This window comes from Saccoglossus kowalevskii, chromosome 5 (assembly GCF_978046115.1).
Source record: "Saccoglossus kowalevskii chromosome 5, keSacKowa6.1, whole genome shotgun sequence".
Classification (NCBI taxonomy): domain Eukaryota; kingdom Metazoa; phylum Hemichordata; class Enteropneusta; family Harrimaniidae; genus Saccoglossus; species Saccoglossus kowalevskii.
Window position 1 is genome coordinate 11,730,886 of NC_140645.1, and position 26,810 is coordinate 11,757,695.

Genomic DNA, 26,810 nt, shown 5'->3' on the forward strand with positions numbered 1-26,810 from the left:
TAGTTATATTAACACATAACACTTAAATGTATATGATTGAAACTATTTATAATGATTCCTGCAGGTCGGAGATTTTACGCTAGACCATGAATTCTGGGGACGTCCTGAGGACATGACTATGTTGAGACCTGCTTGTCATGCGTCTTACAATGACGATCGCCCTACATCAGAGGCGATGCTTACTTCAGCGGCACTGTCAGCAGCGAGTATTGTTTTCAAAGAAATTGGTAAAGTATGGCGTCGACTGGGGAAGATTTATGTAATACTCCTCGTAAGACGTATCAAATCGCTTTGATATATAATCAGCCATATCTTTTTTGCGGGGGGGGGGGAGATTTTACTATGTATTATTGGTTATTACTATATTTTATTATATTCTAGATGGCAACTGACTATACCTTCACCGTGTACGCCATTTTGACGTCACAGAAGAGCTTCGTCAGTGGAGGGCGCTACTTAAAATATGATCTACTTGCTCGCCATGAATACTATGTACACAGTATATATATATAAATATATATGCGTACAATTTGTTAATCGTTATTGTATACTTTATTCATTACATGCATACTATACAATACAACCAATTACTGGAATTACATTTCGCAAAAAGCTATGTAAATGTGTGGCTGTTGTCGCCTGATGATGCAAGTCTTCTCATTCAGATACCCGATACTCGAACAATTTACTTTCAAAAGCGAAATCAGTGTACGAGAAGTTTGAAGAAACCCCTGGTTTATTCGAAGGGCCATGCCTTGATCACTATACGTGAGTACTATCTTCTGTCAAATTATAGCTTCCCATCATGCAGTATGATTAATGCACGGCATATATATAATATAAGTGTGTTATGAATAATTATTCAAATAATAATCATTTCTATTTCCGGTCTCTTGTCTAGATTTCCCAGATACACAGACAAGGTAGTATGGGCCGAAGCTTGGTATTACAAGTCGTCGAATAATGAAACCTTCAGGAGTAAGGCTGAAGCTCATTATATTCAATGGGGCCTGGAAAACACCCTTGTACCGTTTGCTTGGAATGACGTTCGAGCCGGAACTCAGGTATTTTTATTTTTGTACGTGGCTGCTGATTCACAATGCGGCTTTTATCAGCCACAATAGTCACTGTCAAAATGTGCAATATTTTGTTAGATCCGGCTGACCGATCACCAATTTTTAATGATATCAAAGCCTAGATGTACCTACAGTTTTTAGAACAGAAATAAATAAATAGAAGAGCACTATTGAAATAACAGGCAATTAAATATATACTTTTGTATGGGTTTATGTTTTCTCGTTATAATATTTTTTATACGTAACGTATTTCAATTGTTGTGGAAGCTGATACTAATAATAACATCGCCGAATATGATTAGATTAGTGTTAATGTCACAAGACACTGTGATACATGATAATTAATTATGATTATTAATTATTAATACTAGGATCGAAACAAATAATAATTGCCTGCATTATTAGAGAGATACCTGTACACCATAATCTGTGAATCAATACTAATATGTTAATGTTATTTTTAAAGTTTGGTCGTTTGAATGTTTGTTTATTCTTTTTTTTTTTCTTCTTTCTTAATACGTTGCGTTAGCTTAAAACATGTGCGAAATAACGTTGAAGAGTTTGTGACGTAATATATGTGTGTAGAGAATATGAATACCCAACTGTAAACTATTGTTAAAATTAAGAGTGTTTGAATATCGACATTGTGTTCGTATTCGTAATATAATATATTCAAACATGCGAATACCATCAACTCATCGCAAAACCATTTGAAAGCATGCAATGTTATAACCATGGCATTCAGAAAATTGAACATTGTTTCATAATCTTATCTCTATATATCAGCTTTTAATGTATAATGTGACTGGAGAAAAAGAGTATGCGGTTGATTTTAAGACATACTTGAACGATTGGTTACCTGGTCATGAAGTTGATTACACACCATTAGGTTTAGCTCATGGCGATAATTGGGCACCACTCAGAATGGCAGGTAAGTATCAGATGAAGTATAGCACCCATGTTTAATATACTGTTTCGTGACCACGCTGTGCCATTGTGACTGTGATACACATAATGCGAACCCAGTAAATTTGCACGTGAGATATTTGTGCTAAACATTGTTCTAGTTGCGCGTGTTTTGGTCGTTGCTGTCTGGTTATGATCGATTGTTTTAGAGCATTTTACTCACCGAAGAACTACAGGAATTAGGCAAATGGATTTTATTATCACAGCAAATGGCTGTTTTTCGGCGGGTTGTGTTGGCCACTGAATATATATTTTATGTCAAAAATAACATACCAAATTGGTTGCGGAATGCAATGATTATTGAGAACCAAAATAGTAACCACAGCTAGTGAACTCATATTGAAGACGTACCGATGATATGATGGATTGTCACTCGCGCCATGACTTTATGTGTACTGAATGTGGTCTAGGAATATGACTTCATTTCAAGTTTGGTAGAAAAAGGTCGTTCACGAATATAAACTCTGTATCAACAATATTAAATTCTGTTCTACTGTATACATTGTCCTATATGTATATGTGTAAATATACTATATCCATGCATACTGCTATTATTATATGTCCATTGTACTTTGAATATAAGACTATTGGGAATGAATGTCAGTGCTTCTTATTTGACTTGCTTCTGAAATTTTACGCGGGCGTATTGTATTTAATTAAAGACGACAAACGTTAAATTTTGACTCTATTTAAAACGTTTATTTCGTGTAAATAGGAATATCACAATTTCAATGCCAGGTCGTACTGACGTCCGAATGTTGAAATTGTTGAATTCAGGCCAATACAGATTGTAGGTTAATTGAGCTGGCTCATATATCAATTTATATGCTCGGTTATTGCAATTAGGTCAACATTTTCCCGTCCAACCAGGGGTAAAGTTCAGCGTTTTTGCGTAATATTCCGTAATAAAAACAAACCTGGCTGCCACCAGGATTTGACCGGACTCCACACAAAGCAGTTCGCTGATACTGTTCTAAACATTTTGTATTTCGGCATTCCCATTGTGTATCTTTGGAAAGAAACGATGCTGACGTAATGTCTTCGTGAATACTGTTCGATATCCTCGTAATGTCCTAATATTATTACATTCATACTGGAGATTGTTTAGTTATTGGTATGTCTACAATTGATATATATATATATATATTGTTTAGTTATTGGTATTGTCTACAATTGATATATATATATATATATATATATATATATATATATATATATATATATATATATATATATATATATATACAAATGGAATGCAATGTGAAACGACTAAACATACAACAAGTGATATGATTAACTTTGTCATATTCTATGCAATGAGAATCTAAATATATAGATGGGGTCACATGCGTGAGTACTATTGCGACACATTTGGACAACTATTTTGCATAATATTAGCATAAATACATGTCGTGCGTTACCCATTTAGTCCCACAAAAGTTTGAGCTCAGTAATTAGTAATCAGCTCATATCACTTTTCACAACTATTGCGTATATGTGCGCTCATAAAATACATGTTTATTTTTGTTTAGCAAACCAGGCATTCTTAGCTCTACTCGCAAATAATCTCGGTGTTGGACCAAAAACCTACACAGAGTTTGCTGAAAGTCAAATTGGTTATATGCTTGGAGACACGGGAAGAAGCTTCGTAACAAACTTTGGAGTAAATCCCCCCGTCAGACCGCATCATAGAAGCAGGTAACACAATTGATCCATATAACCGAGGCGACTTCTTTATTTGTAAATTGATCGCATGAATGAGTGAATGCTTTCCTGGAAGTTAAAATGGTTATTATATTTGATATTGCATAATGCAGTATATTGCTTATTGATCAATGCAGTACAGAGCATGATGTCATCAAGGATTAATGAGCTTTTAAATAATGATTATTATTATTATACATCTGTCACCAAAACGCCATATGTTACAGCGTGCCGTAATTCCGCGGTATTTCACGGGGTATTGTCATCCTGTCATATAAAGAAATGCGAATTTCAAATATAAAATGATTACGCGCGTAAGCGTCCTCTAATAACAAAAACAAATATGACTGCTGCCAAGGTTTGACCGGACTTCACACAAACAAGTTCGCTGAGTCTGTTCTAAACTTTTTTTATTTGGATTACGGCATTCCCGTGATGTAACCTTTGGAAGGAAAAGATGTATAATAATAGGGTTATTACGAGGATTATTATTATTATTATTTATTATTATTATTATTATTTATTATTATAACTGTTTTCATTGGCATATTTCCATATGATCACTGTAGTTCCTGCCCTTCAGAGCCAGACAGTTGTGGCTGGGCTTTCTTGACTGCAACAGAACCAAATATTCAGACCTTAGAGGGAGGCCTTGTTGGTGGCCCTCTAATTGATGACTCTTATACAGATGATCGTCAAGACTACCGGGCGAATGAAGTGGCGATTGACTACAATGCTGGATTTCAGTCTGCAATTGCAGGTAATGTATTTTAGAACCAATTTTATATCCTAGCGACACAAAATGCAAATTACACTCTTGGATGATATATAGCAACCAGTGTGATGACGAATGGAATCACAACACTTTCGTAGGACCCTGTCTGAATACTCGCACGCGTAATAATATTGTTTAATATATAGAGGAGTACATAGTTCCAGGAAGTATTGTCTGTCAGTTACAGTAGTAAAACATATAAATACCACTATTGTCTAACTATATACTATTTGCCAATGATTGGTCAGAATGTGGTCACGTGACATTCTGATCTAAATATTCCCTTAACATTTTGGAAATTGCGCAGTTGTCTTGTTTGGCTGCAATGATGATCCGTCTAACGGCGATATGTGGTTCTTATTTTTTCCTAGGCCTACTCCTCCACAGAGCTAGTCCTTCTTTATTTGCTGGTAACTTGACTTTAAATGGATTGGATTCTACAGACGCACCGGAGTACAAACGCTATTGAAGACACTTTTTTAATAGTTAAATTCTTATCATAGTTATAGTCTTATTTAATCACCTCTATCAGTATGGTATGCGTTTATTTTAACAATTTGTTTGGGCAGCATAGATCCATCTACATTTATGACAATTTACATTATTTTCGGCAATATGTTGACTCTGAAAATCACGGAAATAAGGCACGATTAGGCTACTTTTTATACAAGCAGTTTCAGGTACATCACATGCACTAATTTACACATAGAACTACAACCAAGTGATATAAGTGATATTGAACATCATTACATGTGTTCCCATGGCGCCCATATGTTTATATTGCATGAACATTAAAAAGATCGCTCAAACTATTGGAGTCAAATCCTGTACATATCATCGACATTATGGCCGTCGCCATGGCAGTGACGCAGCATTTCTAACTTAACAAATGGCGACTGTCATTGACAATGAATTGTTATTGATTGCACTATCATTGTAACGTGTAGAGCTCGTGAAATGATTACCATAGAGCAAAATAATTGCTATCGAGCCATTATTTCGACATGTAAAATATTTTCAATGTACCAATATCAACCAACCAAGGTTACTTTAGTTTATTACCAATTATCTGATTTGATTATATTGCTTAAGTGGAAAGCCCTTATTTGCATGTTTTGCTCAATAGTGATGTTAACTTGTGATGTTTTATTGATTAGATAAATCTAAATAAAGTATTATATCTGCAGCATAAAGTTGAACATGTGGTGTAATTATTTGTTCTGCTTACTCATGTTTCATTTGGTCATAAATGTTAAAATTTGTTGTATTTATTTATGTATATATGTGTCATTTTTCCTGATTGCACGTCAAATCGTTCGCGTCGATGGACATGCTTTCAGAGTCTCGTTTTTTTGTGGTTCGTATGGGGAATGTTATTATTTAGTACTACATCAGTATCTTGCGTTATCAGCTTGAAAATCGTTCTACTTGGTTTTCTATATGGTATTCTACTTGGTAGTCCATATGGTTTCATCCAGTGTGTACATACACAATATACGTGGATCCTCTGTTTAACACATATACTGAAAAATTTGTGAAACGATGATTTTTTTTCTGCTATTTTTTATCAATTATGAAATTGGCGAATGTGTAGTAATTATGAATATGAATAATTAGCTACATAATAGCTGTGATTATATATTGTTTTTGTTTAAATATAACAACATTTAGATGATCAATTCTTACCGAAATATTGTATTAGACACAACGCCATTGCAATTTGACCCTACATATATACACATGAAATGCGTCTGTAAACTAAGATTCTAGTTCTCACCATTTCGTTGAAATCGGTAACATAGTGAAAAAACGTAGGACATTGTAACGTATGTTGCAAACTATTATTGGAAAGCACACATAACATTATCAGTAAGAGATCGCAAGGCATAGACTTAGTCTCTGAAGATAAATACGTATTTTACGAATCGCCCAAAGTCCCGTTAATTTGTTTTGTACCGTAATCCCGAGGTTAGATTTACATAACTGGTTTTCAATAGACTGCGCCCTCTGAAAACCTAGACACAACCCGCGGTTATTATTGTTGTCATTGCCAAATGATTTAACGTAGAACATCGGTATATAAAGTATATGCTATGCTCTCAGAGTTAACAATTATGATGATGGACGTTTCAAATTGGCACTAATGATACATGAAATGTTTTATTAAAAATAAGTATTGGAGATAAAATACAATAGTCACATCTATCGCCGCTTTAAGACTCTGCCAAACAATTGGCCTTCCGAGTCATTGCCACCTGGACACGTTACCCGACTGTGACATTCAGCCGCAAGGTGTGTAGCCAGTTTATTATTTTGTGCAATATCCAGGTATAAGTTTACAAATGCAGCTAATAACTGTTGCACCGCAACATTCTATGTGATGATGATTTTCAAACAGCGTTCTATGAACTCACTATTTGTCATATTAATTTTAGATAGTATGTTCTCGAGTTCTACATATTACAAAAAGTACTGAGTTATAGTAAAAGTCAGGCACAATATGCTAAACTGACGGCCATGTTGTCCAATCTGGTTAGGAATTACACTTAATATGTACACTAACAGAAACGGCAGTACTGGTTAAAGTGATATTAGTTATCGAGACTAGTCGCCTGGCACTAAATTATATATCTGTTCTGTTCCTGACAATAGAATCTCCATGTTGTGTACGGCGCCCTCAATATTATACCGTTGTTTTTATTGATCATATGTTTCATTCTAATACTCTGACAGGGAGGAAGGGAAGGGGATCAGTGTGTTGCAGCGGCTCGCAATGAATCATGTTCTCAATGGCCGCATTTTCGTGTTCATTTGGTTTTTGACACTGTCACAATCCTACAATATACGAAACTATGGGACAGTCAACCTCAATAGTTCTGCAATGAAGTACGTTGTGATGTTTGGTTTGTAGTGTGGATATTTGTTGTTTGATTGCGAGTACTTTGATTTCTAATATCTAAGTCACTTTCCCTTCAAATAGATCTTTACCAGGTGTACGTATATATAATCTTGAAATAGTTGCACCCATTGCTCATTGTGTGACACTGTGAATTCTGTTTGAATATTTGAATTTGCTGCACTGAACATACTAAGTAAGTGATTCGAATGTTGTTATTATGTTTCAATAGGCTCAGTTATACTGTTTCTATATTGCTATTGATTTCAAATCACATTCTTGCCATATTGCCAGATCGACATTATTCAACAAGCATTGAAGCCCACCATGTTTAAGTGTGTTCTGTAATTATGAGATAGTATATAGTCTATTACGTGATATCGGCATACAGCTGGTTATATAAATATTTATTACACAGTCTATTACGTGATGTCGGCATGCAGTTGGTTATATAAATATTTAATACACAGTCTATTACGTGATGTCGGCATACAGTTGGTTATAGAAATATTGAATACACAGTCTATTACGTGATATCGGCATACAGTTGGTTAAAGAAATATTTAATACACAGTCTATTACGTGATATCGGCATACAGTTGGTTATATAAATATTTAATACACAGTCTATTACGTGATATCGGCATACAGGTTTTTATATAAATATTTAATACACAGTTTATTACGTGATGTCGGCATACAGTTGGTTATATAAATATTTAATACACAGTCTATTACGTGATATCGGCATACACTTGGTTATATAAATATTTAATACACAGTCTATTACGTGATATCGGCATACAGTTGGTTATATAAATAGTTAATACACAGTCTATTACGTGATATCGGCATACAGTTGGTTATATAAATATTTAATACACAGTCTATTACGTGATATCGGCATACAGTTGGTTATATAATTAGTTAATACACAGTCTATTACGTGATGTCGGCATACAGTTAGTTATAGAAATATTTATTACACACTATATTACGTGATGTTGGCATACAGTTGGTTATAGAAATATTTAATACACAGTCTATTACGTGATATCGGCACACAGTTGGTAATATGAATATTTAATACACAGTCAATTACGTGATGTCGGCATACAGTTGGTTATAGAAATATTTATTACACAGTCTATTACGCGGTGTCGGCATACAGTTGGTTATATAATTATTTATTACACAGTCTATTACGTGATATCGGCATACAGTTGGTTATAGAAATATTTATTACACAGTCTATTACGTGATATCGGCATACAGTTGGTTATATAAATATTTAATACACAGTCTATTACGTGATGTCGGCATACAGTTGGTTATATAAATATGTACTACATAATCTATTACGTGATGTCGGCATACAGTTGGTTATAGAAATATTTAATACACAGTCTATTACGTGATGTCGGCATACAGTTTGTTATATAAATATTTAATACACAGTATATTACGTGATATAGGCATACAGTCGGTTATAGAAATATTTAATACACAGTCTATTACGTGATATCGGCATACAGTTGGTTATATGAATATTTAATACACAGTCTATTACGTGATATCGGCATACAGTTGGTTATATAAATATTTAATACACAGTCTATTACGTGATATCGGCATACAGTTGGTTATATAAATATTTAATACACAGTATATTACGTGATGTCGGCATACAGTTGGTTATATAAATATTTAATACACAGTCTATTACGTGATGTCGGCATACAGTTGGTTATACAAATATTGAATACACAGTCTATTACGTGATGTCGGCATACAGTTGGTTATATAAATATTTAATACACAGTCTATTACGTGATGTCGGCAGACAGTTGGTTATATAAATATTTAATACGCAGTCTATTACGTGATGTCGGCATACAGTTAGTTATAGAAATATTTATTACACACTATATTACGTGATGTTGGCATACAGTTGGTTATAGAAATATTTAATACACAGTCTATTACGTGATATCGGCACACAGTTGGTAATATGAATATTTAATACACAGTCTATTACGTGATGTCGGCATACAGTTGGTTATAGAAATATTTATTACACAGTCGATTACGCGGTGTCGGCATACAGTTGGTTATATACTTATTTATTACACAGTCTATTACGTGATATCGGCATACAGTTGGTTATAGAAATACTTATTACACAGTCTATTACGTGATATCGGCATATAGTTGCTTATATAAACATTTAATACACAGTCTATTACGTGATGTCGGCATACAGTTGGTTATAGAAATATTTAATACACAGTCTATTACGTGATGTCGGCATACAGTTTGTTATATAAATATTTAATACACAGTCTATTACGTGATATCGGCATACAGTCGGTTATAGAAATATTTAATACACAGTCTATTACGTGATATCGGCATACAGTTGGTTATATGAATATTTAATACACAGTCTATTACGTGATATCGGCATACAGTTGGTTATATAAATATTTAATACACAGTCTATTACGTGATATCGGCATACAGTTGGTTATATAAATATTTAATACACAGTCTATTCTGTGATATCGGCATACAGTTGGTTATATAAATAGTTAATACACAGTCTATTACGTGATATCGGCATATAGTTGGTTATATAAATATTTAATACACAGTCTATTACGTGATATCGGCATACAGTTGGTTATATAAATAGTTAATACACAGTCTATTACGTGATGTCGGCATACAGTTAGTTATAGAAATATTTATTACACACTATATTACGTGATGTTGGCATACAGTTGGTTATAGAAATATTTAATACACAGTCTATTACGTGATATCGGCACACAGTTGGTAATATGAATATTTAATACACAGTCTATTACGTGATGTCGGCATACAGTTGGTTATAGAAATATTTATTACACAGTTTATTACGCGGTGTCGGCATACAGTTGGTTATATAATTATTTATTACACAGTCTATTACGTGATATCGGCATACAGTTGGTTATAGAAATATTTATTACACAGTCTATTACGTGATATCGGCATACAGTTGGTTATATAAATATTTAATACACAGTCTATTACGTAATGTCGGCATACAGTTGGTTATATAAATATTTAATACACAGTCTATTACGTGATGTCGGGATACAGTTGGTTATATAAATATGTACTACATAGTTATTACGTGATATCGGCATACAGTCGGTTATAGAAATATTTAATACACAGTCTATTACGTGATATCGGCATACAGTTGGTTATATGAATATTTAATACACAGTCTATTACGTGATATCGGCATACAGTTGGTTATATAAATATTTAATACACAGTCTATTACGTGATATCGGCATACAGTTGGTTATATAAATATTTAATACACAGTCTATTACGTGATATCGGCATACGGTTGGTTATATAAATATTTAATACACAGTCTATTACGTGATATCGGCATACAGTTGGTTATATAAATATTTAATACACAGTCTATTACGTGATGTCGGCATACAGTTGGGTATATAAATATTTAATACACAGTCTATTACGTGATATCGGCATACAGTTGGTTATATAAATATTTAATACACAGTCTATTACGTGATATCGGCATACAGTTGGTTATATAAATATTTAATACACAGTCTATTACGTGATATCGGCATACAGTTGGTTATATAAATAGTTAATACACAGTCTATTACGTGATGTCGGCATACAGTTAGTTATAGAAATATTTATTACACACTCTATTACGTGATGTTGGCATACAGTTGGTTATAGAAATATTTAATACACAGTCTATTACGTGATATTGGCATACAGTTGGTTATAGAAATATTTAATACACAGTATATTACGTGATATCGGCATACAGTTGGTTATATAAATATTTAATACACAGTCTATTACGTGATGTCGGCATACAGTTGGTTATATACATATTTAATACACAGTCTATTACGTGATATCGGCATACAGTTGGTTATATAAATATTTAATACACAGTCTATTACGTGATATCGGCATACAGTTGGTTTATAAATAGTTAATGCACAGTCTATTACGTGATTTCGGCACACAGTTAGTTATAGAAATATTTATTACACACTCTATTACGTGATGTTGGCATACAGTTGGTTATTGAAATATTTAATACACAGTCTATTACGTGATATTGACATACAGTTGGTTATAGAAATATTTAATACACAGTCTATTACGTGATATCGGCATACAGTTGGTTATATAAATATTTAATACACAGTCTATTACGTGATGTCGGCATACAGTTGGTTATATAAATATTTAATACACAGTCTATTACGTGATATCGGCATACAGTTGGTTATATAAATATTGAATACACAGTCTATTACGTGATGTCGGCATACAGTTGTTATATAAGTATTTAATACACAGTCTATTACGTGATATCGGCATACAGTTGGTTATATAAATATTTATTACACAGTCTATTACATGATATCGGCATACAGTTGGTTATATAAATATTTAATACACAGTCTATTACGTGATATCGGCATACAGTTGGTTATATAAATATTTAATACACAGTCTATTACGTGATATCGGCATACAGTTGGTTATAGAAATATTTAATGCACAGTCTATTACGTGATATCGGCATACAGTTGGTTATAGAAATATTTAATACACAGTCTATTACGTGATGTCGGCATACAGTTGGTTATATAAATATTTAATACACAGTCTGTTACGTGATAGCGGCATACAGTTGGTTATAGAAATATTTAATACACAGTCTATTACGTGATGTCGGCATACAGTTGGTTATAGAAATATTTAATCCATAGTCTATTACGTGATATCGGCATACAGCTGATTATAAAAATATTTAAATACATAGTCTATTACGTGATATCGGCATACAGTTGGTTATAGAAATATTTAATACATAGTCTATTACGTGATATCGGCATACAGTTGGTGCCATGAATAAATTCTGTTTTCTACAATGTTTCTACAATGTTCAATGTTCATTGGAATGTGTGAAATCGACATAAGAGTAGAAGAAGTAAACGTAAAGTAAATATTGACAGCAATACACACCCCCTTATACTTTCATTTACAATATTTTCATAGTGTGGCTAAGATCATCCTACCATTGAACTCGAGAGAACGGCGTTAGGTACTGGTGCTGCCTGTAGGGGAATGTGTGAAGCATTGATTTACGTAAAGCTGCAACTCATTATATACCTAGCTGATGTTCTATGTTTTTATTTTATTTTATCTTTTTGTTGAATTATCCAAAATATATATTAAAATAACATCCACTATTTATGGTTTACCGTAGTCGTCGGAGCGAATCAATAAGGTTTACTATGAGTATTATAATGAGTAATTCGAAACTGTTGTTAGAATAATAAATAAATGCACTTTTTATAGGCTAATTTGTGTCATTTTAAATAATCTGCCGAACCCATTCCACTCTTTCCCGGTAACACAGTGCATTGTGTACGTTTCCGGTGTTTGATCCTGGCGTTCAATGATCTGCATAGAAAACCTCTCACTGTAATCGAAGAATTTTAATCAGCTGTAATTAAAAATGTTTGAAAGTTTTCCCAGTGCTCTCCTACAGTCCACATGGCCCAAAATAACAGGAATTAAAACATTCATTGAACATTCAAACGAGAGCTCACAAACACCAACGAAATATTTGTTGTTGTACTTAACAAAGGAGATTGGCTCTAAACACGAAGGAACGTTTGTAGAATTAAAATAGGCTTTAGATCGTGTTACCAGATATTGTCATATGTATAGAAGAAGCGGCCATTCTGGAACATTTTCTACAGCACTTGTAAACACAAAACACAATACTATATTTTTTTCGCAACAGCAAACGACCGAAAAGGAAGGTATTATAGATTATAGGTACAGGAATGCAACAGTACCTGTAGATCAATGCGTTGTGAGTGAGGGGTTCTGACGTGTTTGTTTTTTTCTTCTTTAAAACAATAGATTCGGTTTGTGTAATAGAACATTATTACGTTGTTTGAGTCATTAAACTATAATTTATTCTCTTCATTAATGGTTTGCTATTCAATACATTTCCGGTGGTGACCGTATGTACCGATTGCTAATGCTTTTATTATTGATTATCATTGGCAGAAACAGCAATGTTGTAACTCTAAGTGTAGCAGCCTCTACACAACACAAACAGATCGCAGCCGCCCCAGTAAGAAAAAGTAAGAGATATAAAAATACTATTGTCATACACTTCGGTACAACCACAACTAATTTATTTCGGTAAAAAGACCACATACCTCTTCAAAAGTAAATACGGTGATACACCAACAACTGTGTCAAACGATTCAAATAACAATTGCCTTGACCTTCGTATTATTTCGTTAAACAAAAATGATGTCCAGCTGCGGTATAACTGGTAAAATAGCTCAATGTCACACATCCACCTCAATATGTAAATTAGATTTTAAGTCCGCGTGCGATTGTTAAAATTACATACTACCGACAAGGCAGCTATCATATGTACATAAATGCACTAGCACGAACGTTGTTGACACGTGAAAACCGTATAATTGAATAAAGATTTATGATAAGCAAAAAAATGACATGATTAGAAACTAGAAAATAATACAAAGTAAATGAAACGTCTTTCCAAATAGGTAAATACAATTAATGTATGGTTTATGCTGAACTCTACATAAGCTGACCAACATTGCTGTACAATACTGAATAAATAATATAAAATAAGTAATACATATATTTTATTCCATTTTCAAGAGTACAGTGTGCATATATATATATACCCTGCACACTGTACTCTTGAAAATGGAATAAAATGGAAAAAAAAAAACAAAGTACACCAAGTAGCTGTTTACACAATACACCAAGTCTTATAATAGCAAAACATTAATGTTTGTTCAAAACAAATCCATTGAATCGTATTGGGCAATAAGACATGTAAGAATTTAGATGTAAAAATAATATTGATATACATTTCATTACAATCAAATCTAATTTATTTCGGTAATGACGAACACTGTGAAACACCAACAACTGCGATTGGAATATCAATTGGCCTGACATACGTTTTGTTTCTTTAAACCAATATGGTATTTTGTTGCGGAATAATTATATGCATTAATTATATGTACAGAGACTCGCGTTGATCAAATTTGATGTATACCGGAACATTAAACGAGAAATCAGCTTACGATAGATGACCTCCACAGAAATTGTAGGAAAACATGCAGCGGGTGGTTATTAACGGTATGCTTGTCATTCTGCAGTCGTGTAGGTAAATATGCGTCTGTGTTTTGTTATCGCGTTCTTTGCTGCGTTCGCTTTGGTAAGTATTTTTTTTATTCTCAACGTCATGAGTTGTTTTTATGGTTTTCATATTTGCATTTTTAGTTGACTTAAACAAAATTAAATTGTGTTTTTAATACAGTTCATTGCTCACTAGTGATTATTTAACAACAAACTCCGAAAAAAAAATAGCAGGGAATTATTATTTTGCTTCTGACTTCAAATAAACAAATAAATAAATAAAATGGGTAATTTTATGGCAGCATAATAATACAGTCAGAAAAAAAGGTAGGTTGAGAAAATGAAATGTTTGAATTATACTAGTTCTTGTTTCTGATCTATATCTATATTTCGATTTTATTATTTCTAACTTCTATATGATAAATCGCTATAAGCATGAAACATTTCAAAGAGAAGAAAATAATGTAGTCACAGCAGGTGAGTGGTATTCGTATTATTACTAAGAACTCGATAACTAATATACAACTTGTAGCAACGTGGTAATGTTAAAAAAAATCCAGCGTCTCAATGTTTATATCAATGGTTTAATTTTCTTATCACAGGCCATCATAATTATCAAACGCACTACCGGTAGCATGACTATAGTTAATTGGTTCTAGTTAGGCAGCAAAGAATGAAAACAAAAATTGCAGACCACGTTCGAATTGTATAGAAAGCGATGTTCATGTAGAAATGATATAAACGCTACTTATTTGCAATCAACCCGGTCCATTTACGCAACAAATAAACAAACCGATATTACAAAAAAGTTAGAGAATAATATTTAACAATCTCGTGTTATTATATTAATTATATTCTAATAGTACGCGATGACTATAGAGTGACGCATTGTCAATCGGGATTATGATGTTAATGGGATTTATTGTGTATTTATATTTATATAAGGTTTTCGCTCCAATGACAATAAATAAATTGGTTCGTACAAACAAAATAAACAAACTACAAGCTTTTTAATCCTGCGTGATGTTTTCCAATCCCGCGTTCAAAATTTGCGAACTGCCTTGTGGAAGCGAATTACGTAGGAATTGTAAACTGATATCACGAAACCTGTTACGTATAATTCTTCCCCACCCCCGGGCGGGCAGTACTATAAACGTATGAGCACGTGGCTGCGATTATATTTCTGATGGAAACAAACTTAAAATACGTAAATCGGACAGATTGCTCATCTATTCCTCCTTTTGGTATGTATTACAGCTTGTGAGACGATCCCAGTGTGTGTTAATGGTACTCTGAGGGCGAGATCATGTACATGTATATGTTATGCGGGTTTCATTGGGGCTACTTGTTCAGGTAAATTTCACTGTATCATACGAATCTTTACACCACATAAAATGATCGCTACGCATCGTTTCCTGGATCCTAATATCATTTAAGAAAATCAAAACATGTATTTATTATCCAGTGAGGAGATTATTTTCTACACACAATTTACGATGCCCATGGTCTTCTGAAACACTAAAATTAAATACATACTATTACAATATTAGGTGACAGTTATTGAGAACCATTAGCAGATTAAGTGTATGACAATGAACTTATAGAAAGAGGCACATATATTACAACCCAAAACAAATATCTAGGGAAGACTTTATTATGATAAACTGGCACAGGATTCATTAATTTTGATATCATCAAGACTCGAACATTTTATAGTGGGTAAATAGATCACGATCAGATCATACCTCAATTGAGTTTTTAGAGGTGTTTTATAGAAAAAGTCCGATTCTGGGCGGAAACCTGCTATAGATTTAACTTTAAAACCTTAAGTGGAACATCACTAATAGGCAAATCTATTATAGCATGTTTTACACATTTCAAAAGCGAAACAAAGTACGATTAGTTGTATTATAATATTTCCAGTGAACGAAACATGAATGCAGTGATCAACATGACAGATATCATCTTCGCAATCACCTCATTATTCATATGCCGTGCATTTTCAACTGTATTCATAATCAGTATTGAATAGCAACAAGTTACAAACTAAATGACAGACAAGCTCAGGGGTTGTAACCAGACATTCCATTCCCATCTTTTTCCTCTCAATTTCATGCGATGACAGAACAGTTTGGGGTTTATAAAAGAGTTCTGTAAATTCGTTTTAGGTATAGGTTCAACAGCTGATAAATGTCGATGTTACGGGAATTAGGGCGACAGTCATTAGAAATATATATTAACACTGAAATTATACGTTATTGGCTAAAATTTTGACAAATTTGAGGTGGCAGAATAGGATATTGATTAAAAGCTATTTGTAAATAAATTAATCCTATGATGTGCGTTTGGCCGTATCGAGGTTTCACACACGGGTAAGGGTAAAGGTTTTACCGTAATATTAAACAAATTGTATGTATTCGCAAAACTCTGATTGGCGATACTTGAAAAACATAAAATGTTAAACAATATAAAAATTATCCAAATTATGACTTCTCAACGCCGGTTTGTCGCGCTCACAACACATGATTCAAAAAGGTAGAGCGAATGCTAATATACAAGACAGAGCTAGTATGCCTATCTGGATGTAATGTAATGGCGAATGGCGTTAACGTCACTAAACGATTTTTCACAAGACCCAGGCTTCAAAAATGTACTTGTAGTGGTACGATAAGTTCCAATCTACAATTCCTCGTAAATTAGAAACAATTTTAGAACTTTATTTTCAGAAGAGCAACTTTATAACATGGTCTGGAGGTAAAATGAATGTCTATGGGCGTGGGTGCGACATCAATCTGCCTTGTTCTCGCAAACGAACAGAAACGAAACTGTAATACATGTCGTATCGTGTTATTTCTGACCTTATTAATTCAGCTCATGTTGGTAATTGTACCCACGTCTGTACGGTTGTAACACCGAGACGATTGGGCCAGTGTATAATAAAATAGCATAATGTAGCAGAGCACCGTATGATTTGTTCGATTTTATTGCTACGTAAAACATATGATTCACATCAAACAATTGAAATAGTTAACAACAAAGTCGTTACATATATACTTCAATCGATGATTTGTTACAGATTATGACTATAAACTGGTACTTGAAAAATCTTTACTATTTTATGAAACTCAAAGATCGGGATATCTACCCCCGGCGAACAAAAATGACCGAAGAAAGTATCAATATGAGAACAGAATACCCTACCGCGATGACTCAGCCACTGGTGATGTTAATAATCGTGGCGGTGATATGACCGGAGGCTACTATGATGGTAATACAATAATTTATAGAAATAATTAAACTCGTTCTAAATCCTCCTCTCACTCAATTCCTAAGCCTTACAATGTCTTAAAGTAGCATTTGCCTCAGACCTCCGGTTATTATTAAAAATGTAATAATATTAAAGGAAAATTCAAAGCTATCAACACAATGCTCCTAGATGAAAGAGCGCGGCAAATGTAAGAAACTGCAATTTACGTTATTTTGTTATCACTTTTCATTGCTAGATTTCCAACTTTTCATCCATTTATGCAAAAGGTAATGAGTTCATAATGAGTTCATCTATAACTTCAAAAGTTGAACTTCAACTTAGTTGAAAGATTGGTAGATTACCGGTGCCAAAAATGCACAGAAAAAGTTGTCATGGTAGAACTGAAAATATTCATTATTGTGTATTTCAACCAAATGCTTAATTTTTCGTATATTTTATACAATTTATCGATGTGAGTAGGTATACATGTGATATATAACCAAAAAAGGGACAAAAAAGTGTCAGTCTATTTATAGCGACAAAAATTATGATTTCATTTAATTTACTTCTTGAATATTCATAACATTCAAATTCGCTTTATTATGCATATAAGAATAGGTTATATGCACACCGAAAATATGAACTGATTCGTATTAGTATTTGCCACGTCATAGATGAAGTCATTTCCGCGTTTTTCCATAACAGTGGATGTGACATCACACTTTACACACTACTATGCTGGAGAATCAAGATGGCGGACTTCATAATATTGATGCAAAATTGAATATATAAAGAATAAAACACATATAGAAAACTGAAAATTGCATTCTCGCACATATGTTGAGCTCTTTCGTCTGGGAGCATTATGTTGTTTGCTTTGACTTTAAACTAATATTTTTTTTATAATACGTTCTTTGTATAGCTGGCAATCACGTGAAAGTCACAGCGACGATAGCGTACAGTATGACCGTCATTGCATGAGGTTTAATTCACTTCAGAGATGCTTATATTTCGGCTGCTCAGTACAAATACGCCTTGGACTGCATCAGATGGGGGACTGACTATCTATTGAAAGTGAAGAATAAAAATGACCTGATCGTTCTTGTAAACATGTTTTTCTGTAATTTACCTCAGAATCTCCATTACGTGTTACCGTTGTCAAAACACGGATACTAACGTTATTGCTATAATAGTTACCTGCGGTCAATGAAAGTGGCTATTAAATTGATTAAATTAAATATGTTGCATGTCAAGATTCAGATTAACTAGTAGTGGTTATCGAAATAGAAAAACAAGTATGAAACATGAACAAAATAAATAATTCATTTATTTTGTGACACGCAATGGAACAGTCGTCTATGTAATGTAATGTCAATGACAACGAAATTACGTAGCGGATGTTTTGGGGGTATTCGAAATTTTGCAGGTTGGTCTAACTAAAGCGTGTGAGTTTAAGATATATACCATTTACATTGTAAGGTAGCATCGCCAAACCAAGATATTTGTTTATAAGAACATAGATTTAAAACACTCAGGTGTATACAATTGCAACTATGTATAATTGTTCCTACAGCTCGGAGATTTTACGCTAGACCGCCAATTCTGGGGACGTCCTGAAGACATGACTATGCCGAGACCTGCTTGTCATGCTTCTTTCAGATATGATCACCCAACAGCAGAGGCGATGCTTACTTCATCGGCACTGTCAGCAGCTAGTATTGTTTTCAGACCAATCGGTAAAGTATGGTGACGAATGGAAAAGTTGCATGCAATACACGTCGTATGGCGTCTTTCTTCTATAACGTAAATGGATCAAACAAAATCCGCTCAAACCGTTAAGATCTGTGGTCAATACAACTATGATTGTTCTGGTATTACTAGACAGACAATCAAGTAAACACAAGGATGAACTGGAATACCTTCACCCGTGTACGCCATTTTGACGTCAAAGATGAGTTTCATTACGAGAGGGCGCGACCTAAAATATGATATATATGTATATTCACTATGCTATATTATAGCATTACATCCATTATATATAAATTGTCTAACTATCAATTAATAATAATAAATTTGGAAGAAAGTTTCTTGATTATATATGTGTTCTCTAGATACCCGGTACTCGATCACACTACGTGCAAATGCAAAAACAATATACGAGATGTTGGAATAAAAACCTGGTTTATTCGATGGACCGTGCCTCGAACAATATGAGTGAGTACTATTCTCTATCAAATTATAGCTTCCCGTCATGCAGTATGATTAATGCACGGCATATATATTATATAAGTGTGTTATGAATAATTTTTGAAATAATAATCATTTCCATTTCCGGCCTCTTGTCTAGATTTCCCAGATACACAGACAAGGTAGTATGGGCCGAAGCTTGGTATTACAAGTCGTCGAATAATGACGTCTTCAAGGGTAAGGCTGTAGTTCACTATAGCCAATGGCGCCTAGATTCTATCGTTGAACCGTTTGCTCGGAATGATGTTGGAGCCGGGGCTCAGGTATTTACTATGTCCCAACTGATTTTTACTTTATTTTTACTATTTATATACCACTATAGTAAACGTCAATGTGTCTAAGGTTGTTAGACCATTTATTACTATTTCACAGCATTCTAGCAATTGAACAGCTTATGGCAATATTTCTAGTTTCCTAGTTTTGTACTGAATGAACTATAATTCATGATTAGTAATCATTTATACATGTTGATGTCATCGTTAGATATATGATCGTTTGATTGTTTGTTTCCATTTTCTTATTTCTTCTCTCGTTTTAAAATGTTCGCGTTAGCCTAATATATGTGACAGATACCTCGATGGGTTTGTTACGTAAAACCAGGCAATACTATACAATATATTCGAAAGTTTTCATTAAATAACATAATTTTTTAGATGTAAAACTCAGTTCCTCTGAGTTGATATTGTGTTCGCATTCGTACAAGAATATTTTCGATAATGCGGGTATCGTGTGATCATCAACACATCGCACAACTGTTTGAACATTCTTATCACTGTTTACCAGCTTTTAATGTATGATGTGACCCAAGAAAATGAATATGCAAATAACTTCAAGAAATACTTGAACGACTGGCTACCTGGTCGTACAGTTCCGTACACACCATTGGGTTTAGCTTATTACAAGGAGTTGTCACCACTCAGTCTGGCAGGTAAGTATAACATCATGTAATATACTGTTTCTTGTCCACGCTGTGCCAATGTGACTGTGATACACATAAAGTGACCCAGTACATTTTCACGCGAGATATATTTATCTAGCTGGCAGCATTTTGGTTGATGATGCTTGGTTATGATCGATTGTCCCAGTGTTGGTTTTCCACACAGGTAGGATGATAATGCATGTAATCACATAAATTATGTACGCAGTTAGTTGTGTTTCGTTGTCACTGAACATAATAGGTTGCAGAATGAAAAGAATATTTACAAACAGGACAGTAACCACGGCTAGCAAACTCAAAATGTAGACACATCGATCATTTATTTGGTGTCACTCGCGCCACGAATGTATGTATAAGAAATGTGGTCTGGAAATGTGAATTCAATTCAAGTTTAGTAAAAAGGGGTCGTACAAGAATATAAACTCTGTTATTATATCGTTAGCGTTTTATTTGACACCCACCTCACATCCCAATCAATCTATAATGTGATTCTGATTTGATATATAACAAATATTTTCAAACTATTTCATAATTCTTACAATAAAAATATTGGTAAACTCTGTTATATAGTATTGTATAGTCATGTAAAATGATATTAATAGGACAGTATACCAAACATCTGAAATAACTTCTTGGTCTTAACCTTGAAATCAATATATCATTTTTTTGTATATTAATTGACTGAAAATTTCCTCTCGGGTAGCATATTGAATTTTGTAAATGTACCTTTTCAATGAATACTGCCATTGCTACTCTTATATGTCAATTGTACTTGGTTTAAAATAATCCATATACGACTATTGCTATTGCGTTAATGGATGATCGTGCTGTGCTCCCTATTTAACTTGCATCTGAAATATTATGTGGCCCTAACGTATTTAATGAAAGACGACAAATGTTACATTTCGCTCAATTGAAATTTGGTTCTATCGTGTACATGATGCTCCAGTGTTGAAATAATTGTGATCAGGTCTAGAACAAACTGTAAGTTAACGTAGGCCGCCGCCGCATGGCGTGCTGTCTGGTTATTATACACCTTTTCCTTCCAAAGATACATCATGGGAATGCCAAAATCAACAAAGTTTAGAACATAATCTGCGAACGTCTCTGTGCGGAGTCCGGTGAAACTCTGGTTGTTATTATTAGAGGACACTTACGCGCGGAATCATTCCATATTTGGAATTCGCATTTCCTTATTTGGTATGATGAAAATACCCCGTAAAATACCGCAAAATTACGGCACTTATGGATTTATGGTGACTGGTGTATAATAATATATATGGTAGGACTATGAATATAAAAAAAATAAAACATTTATAACGACATCGTTCATAATCCATACAATAACCAATTTTAATGACTATATGCGTATACGTGGTGTAACAAGAGAGACTAATAATGCGATACATATGTAAACACATATAGACAACTATTTGCATTTGATAATATTTAAATATATGTCATGCCATGTGACATGCCATAACTCATTTAGTTTCACGAACGTATTTCATAAACAACTCATATCACTGTTACTTGTTTATGCGCTCATTAAATACATGTTTTAATTTTGTTTAGCAAACCAGGCGTTTTTAGCTATACTCGCAAATAAACTCAGTGTTGGACCTTAAATCTACACAGAGTTTGCTAAAAGTCAAATTGGTTATATGCTAGGAGACACAGGAAGAAGCTTCGCAACAAACTTTGGAGTAAATCCTCCTCTCAGACCGCACCATAGAAGCAGGTATGTAAATTGATCCATAACGACCGGACGACTTTCTTTATTCTATAAATTATCGCATGAATAATTGTGCAGTACTCTTTGGCATGGAATCATCAAGGAGTTATGAGCTATATAATAATGAGAATTAGTATTATTATTAGTAATGGTAGACAAACATATTAACTGATTTCGTTGACTTATTTTTTACGACCACCGTAGTTCCTGCCCTTCAGAACCTGACGAATGTGGCTGGGGTTTCCTAACTGCACCAGATCCAAATATTCAGACTTTAGAAGGAGGACTTGTTGGTGGCCCTCTAAGTGACGACTCATATACGGACAGTCGTCAAAACGTTTTGACGAATGGCGTTGCAATTCACTTCAATGCTGGATTTCAGTCAACAATAGCAGGTAATGTCTTCGGGACCAATGTTGTACAGTAGCGTCATATAACGCAAATTACAAACTTTAATGATATAGCAAACAGTCTGACGAAGCATCACATCACCGTAAATTCGTTGGGCCCTCTCTGAATACACCCACGCTTAAGAATGTCACATTGTTTTATAACTATGTGCACTACCAATAAGCATTTTATTCTATACAGAGGAGTATACAATTTCAGAAAGCATTGTTTTTCTGTTGCGGAGTAAAATATATAGTTATCTTCATTGTATAAGTATATACGTACCACATGTCAATGTTCATAATGATTAGTCGGGATGCGGTCATATGATAATCGTGAAATATTAAATTAAAAAGGGTGCAGTTGTCATGTTTGATTGCAAGGACGATTACGTCATATGTTTTTTTTTTTTCGTTTTTTCCTAGGCCTACTCCTCCACAGGATTCGTCCTTCTTCATTTGCTAGTATCAGGACTATAAATGGAATGGATTCTATTGTTGCCCCGGAAAACTAACGTTATTTATATCCATTTTTTTCAATAGTTGAAACATTATCATAAAAACAGTATGATATGTTTTTATTTTACTATATATATGCATCTACAATGATGGTAGTTTTTATTATTTGAAATAAAGCTTGGTAAGGCTGATGTTCACACATTGTCAGGTACATCACGTCACGTTGGTACATCACATGCAAAATAAAAAAAGGGGACTGTCAATGACAATGACGTGATAATAATTGCATTAACATCGCAACATGTAGGGCTCGTGAAATGATTATCAAAGAGCCAAATAATTGCAATCGAGCCAATATGTCGACATGTAAAAGATTTTCAATGTACCAATATTCACAAAACAAAGTTAAATTTTATTTTTGCCCAATTATCTTATATGGTTATATTGCCCACATTTGCATGTTTCGCTCTATATGATAATAACTTGTGATGTTTTATTGATTAGATAAATACAAATAAAATACTGACGCTCTCATTTTTTCATTCAGGTTGATATTTTGTGGTAAACACAAAACCGTCAAGCCGTTGGCGTTCATTTAACTGCTTTGCTGACCCTATGACACTTCACACTACACGGGGTCCTATTTTAGGACACTGAAACGTTGTACGTTGGGTAGTACTTTCAAATACTCACGACAGCCTAGAGAGTTTAAATAATTAATTCCGATCTTTTTCCACTGAAAGACTGCCAGGTTCAGATAACCAAAAAAGTATCCTATGCCAAAACAAGTTTTCTTTTTTTTTATCAAGGAATCAGTTTGTTGAATTGCTACACCATATCTTTCACATGCTCGCAATAAACAACAATAACACAATTATAGTATATCACATGAAGTCATTGAATTGCAACCGGTTTTGTGAAACGCTGTTTGCAATAATTTGTCCAACCCCGTGTTCACAAAATTACTCACAGCTTCAACGCGACCCGCAGCAATGGCGATTTCCTACAGCATATAGTTCACTTTTAGCCATATACTCAACCAGCCATATACTCAACACTTACACCGAAACAGTCTTTGGCTCTTGACTTAAACATTCAGTACAAGCGCCGCACAGACAACCTACGCTCACGGATTTTTCCGCTCTTCCGACCTTTGACGTGATCGATCTGAAAAGGCTTTTACCTTAAAATTACAATGTCAAATGACAAATCAATTCTTTAAATACATATTTAAAACCAAAAATATATATAATAAACGGCGGTACACCAAAAAGAACTATAGAGTGCAATATATCCATATCTGAAAAAAACTTGGTAGATTGAAATAAATATTCCTGCCCTCAAAAAATACAGTTTTTAAAAACTAACAACATAAGTACCTAATTTACAAAATGTAAACATGGACTGTAACCTTGGGTTACATTATTAGTCAGTACAACATCAGTATCTCACGTTATCTGCATAATATAAATCGTTCTAACTTGAACTTGGTTTTCATATTTACTCTATCAAGCCTCATCTAGTATGTTACATATACAATATGCGTGAATCCACTGTTTAACACATAGACTGAAAGTCGCAAAACGATGATTTTGTTTCTGCTATTTTTTGCCAATTATGAAATTGGCGACTGTGTGATAATTATAAATATGAGTAATGAGCTAGTTGTTGACAGTCAGCAACTTGGCTTCATGCGATTCTAGCCGACCAATGGTTAGAAAATAGTCGTTAGGCTAAATATGATAAATCTGTTAAAACGGCAATAGCTATGATTTCAGACTTGTTTTTATTTAAATTTAACCACATGTATACGACTAAATCTATCCGAAACATTGTTTCAGACACTCTACACGTGAATCAAAGTCAATAGGTAATTTTTCGTTCAACTGCGAGATCTCGCGAGATGCATGAAATACGCGCGTCAAACGTCTGCCGCAAAAATCGAACGATTTGATTTTGAACTCGAATGTCTTTATTTCGTCGCTCAAATCGACCGGCCGATCTTCGATAGAGGAATATTGCTTTCGAATACCCTCACTTAATCGAAATTGTATATTATCAAATGTGTAGAGCACATTATTAAACATGGAAATGCCCTCCAAAATATGTTTGCGTTTGTCGAATCCTACGCGATGTTTGTCACCACTACGACGCTATGACCTTTGTTTGTCCTGTTTTTACGTTCGATTTCACGCATGATGCGTGATTCTTGCAGTGAACGGAAAATGGTCTATTGAAAACTAAGGTTTGAGATGTCATAGAAAACTATCACGCATGTTACACACTATTACGGGAAATTACACATAAAATAACCAACGAGAGATCGCCAGAGGGAGGCTTAGTCTTCCAAGATGGCAACGTATTTGACGATTTGCCAGGACGCCCGGTCAGTTGTTATCTTGTGCCGCAAACTCTAAGGCTCGCATGGGAAACTGGATTTCAGTAGACGGCGCCCTCTAGGTACCCGGACGCAACCCCTTCGATCATCATTTTTTATTTGCAAGCTATAGCGTGTGTGCTATACATTCAGTGTTAATATTTCGGTGATGGACATTTCGAATTACCGATGTTTTATTGAAAATATATATCAGAGAAAAATAGAACATAGTTAAATATTTTGCCGCTTTGAGACACTATCAACTAATTGGATATCATAGTTAATAACCACCTAGACTAGTTACCCAATTGTAAAAATTCAGTCGCAAAACAGCAGTAGTTAGTCAAATCGCGAGGTGTGTAGCCAGCTTATTATTCGTCTCAAGAGCCAGATTCCCATATGCGTTTTCATACTCTTTAACTTTTGAAACCACAATACATAAAACGTATAGTAGTGATAACCGTAACGTACCTGATACCATGTGCTTGCCGAGAGTCGGTGGTAGCAGATACAAGTGTATCCAATAAATGTTGAACCTAACGTATTTTGTGATAATGATTTTGAAATAGCGGTGCTTGGGTTCACGAACCCAACATCTGTCAGACCCAGGTAAATTTACGACGTTATGTTGTGGAGATCACCTTGGAGCCTGGAAGAATTTTTAGATACTCCATTCAGGCACACTATACTATGATGAAGGCTATGCGGACCCATTTGGTTAAGAGTTTGC

General features: G+C 34.1%; 3 protein-coding genes across 3 annotated transcripts in view; all 3 read left to right on the forward strand.

The window, feature by feature from the left end:
• The window catches only part of LOC146745495 (uncharacterized), a 36,579-nt gene extending 16,923 nt beyond the window's left edge, over positions 1 to 19,656 (forward strand). Inside the window, exons 13-21 of the mRNA XM_085498716.1 lie at positions 65 to 271; positions 382 to 499; positions 666 to 768; positions 902 to 1,064; positions 1,863 to 2,007; positions 3,575 to 3,740; positions 4,316 to 4,506; positions 17,766 to 17,957; positions 19,510 to 19,656. Coding sequence (XP_085354842.1) covers positions 65 to 271; positions 382 to 499; positions 666 to 768; positions 902 to 1,064; positions 1,863 to 2,007; positions 3,575 to 3,740; positions 4,316 to 4,506; positions 17,766 to 17,957; positions 19,510 to 19,553 — 1,329 coding nt within the window. The 3' untranslated portion in view covers positions 19,554 to 19,656. The remainder of the gene's footprint in view (positions 1 to 64; positions 272 to 381; positions 500 to 665; positions 769 to 901; positions 1,065 to 1,862; positions 2,008 to 3,574; positions 3,741 to 4,315; positions 4,507 to 17,765; positions 17,958 to 19,509) is intronic.
• Positions 19,558 to 22,748, forward strand: LOC146745496 (endoglucanase-like). The gene is made up of 5 exons (XM_085498717.1): positions 19,558 to 19,672; positions 20,108 to 20,150; positions 20,284 to 20,446; positions 20,967 to 21,111; positions 22,696 to 22,748. The coding sequence occupies exons 1-5, from the start codon at positions 19,558 to 19,560 to the stop codon at positions 22,746 to 22,748; spliced, it is 519 nt and encodes a 172-aa protein (XP_085354843.1).
• Positions 22,749 to 22,751: 3 nt separating this feature from the next.
• On the forward strand, positions 22,752 to 24,158 carry LOC146745497 (uncharacterized). Its single transcript, XM_085499530.1, has 3 exons — positions 22,752 to 22,861; positions 23,060 to 23,250; positions 23,671 to 24,158. Exons 1-3 carry the CDS (start codon positions 22,785 to 22,787, stop codon positions 23,757 to 23,759), a joined length of 357 nt encoding a protein of 118 aa, XP_085355656.1. The 5' UTR covers positions 22,752 to 22,784; the 3' UTR covers positions 23,760 to 24,158.
• Positions 24,159 to 26,810: the final 2,652 nt, after the last annotated feature.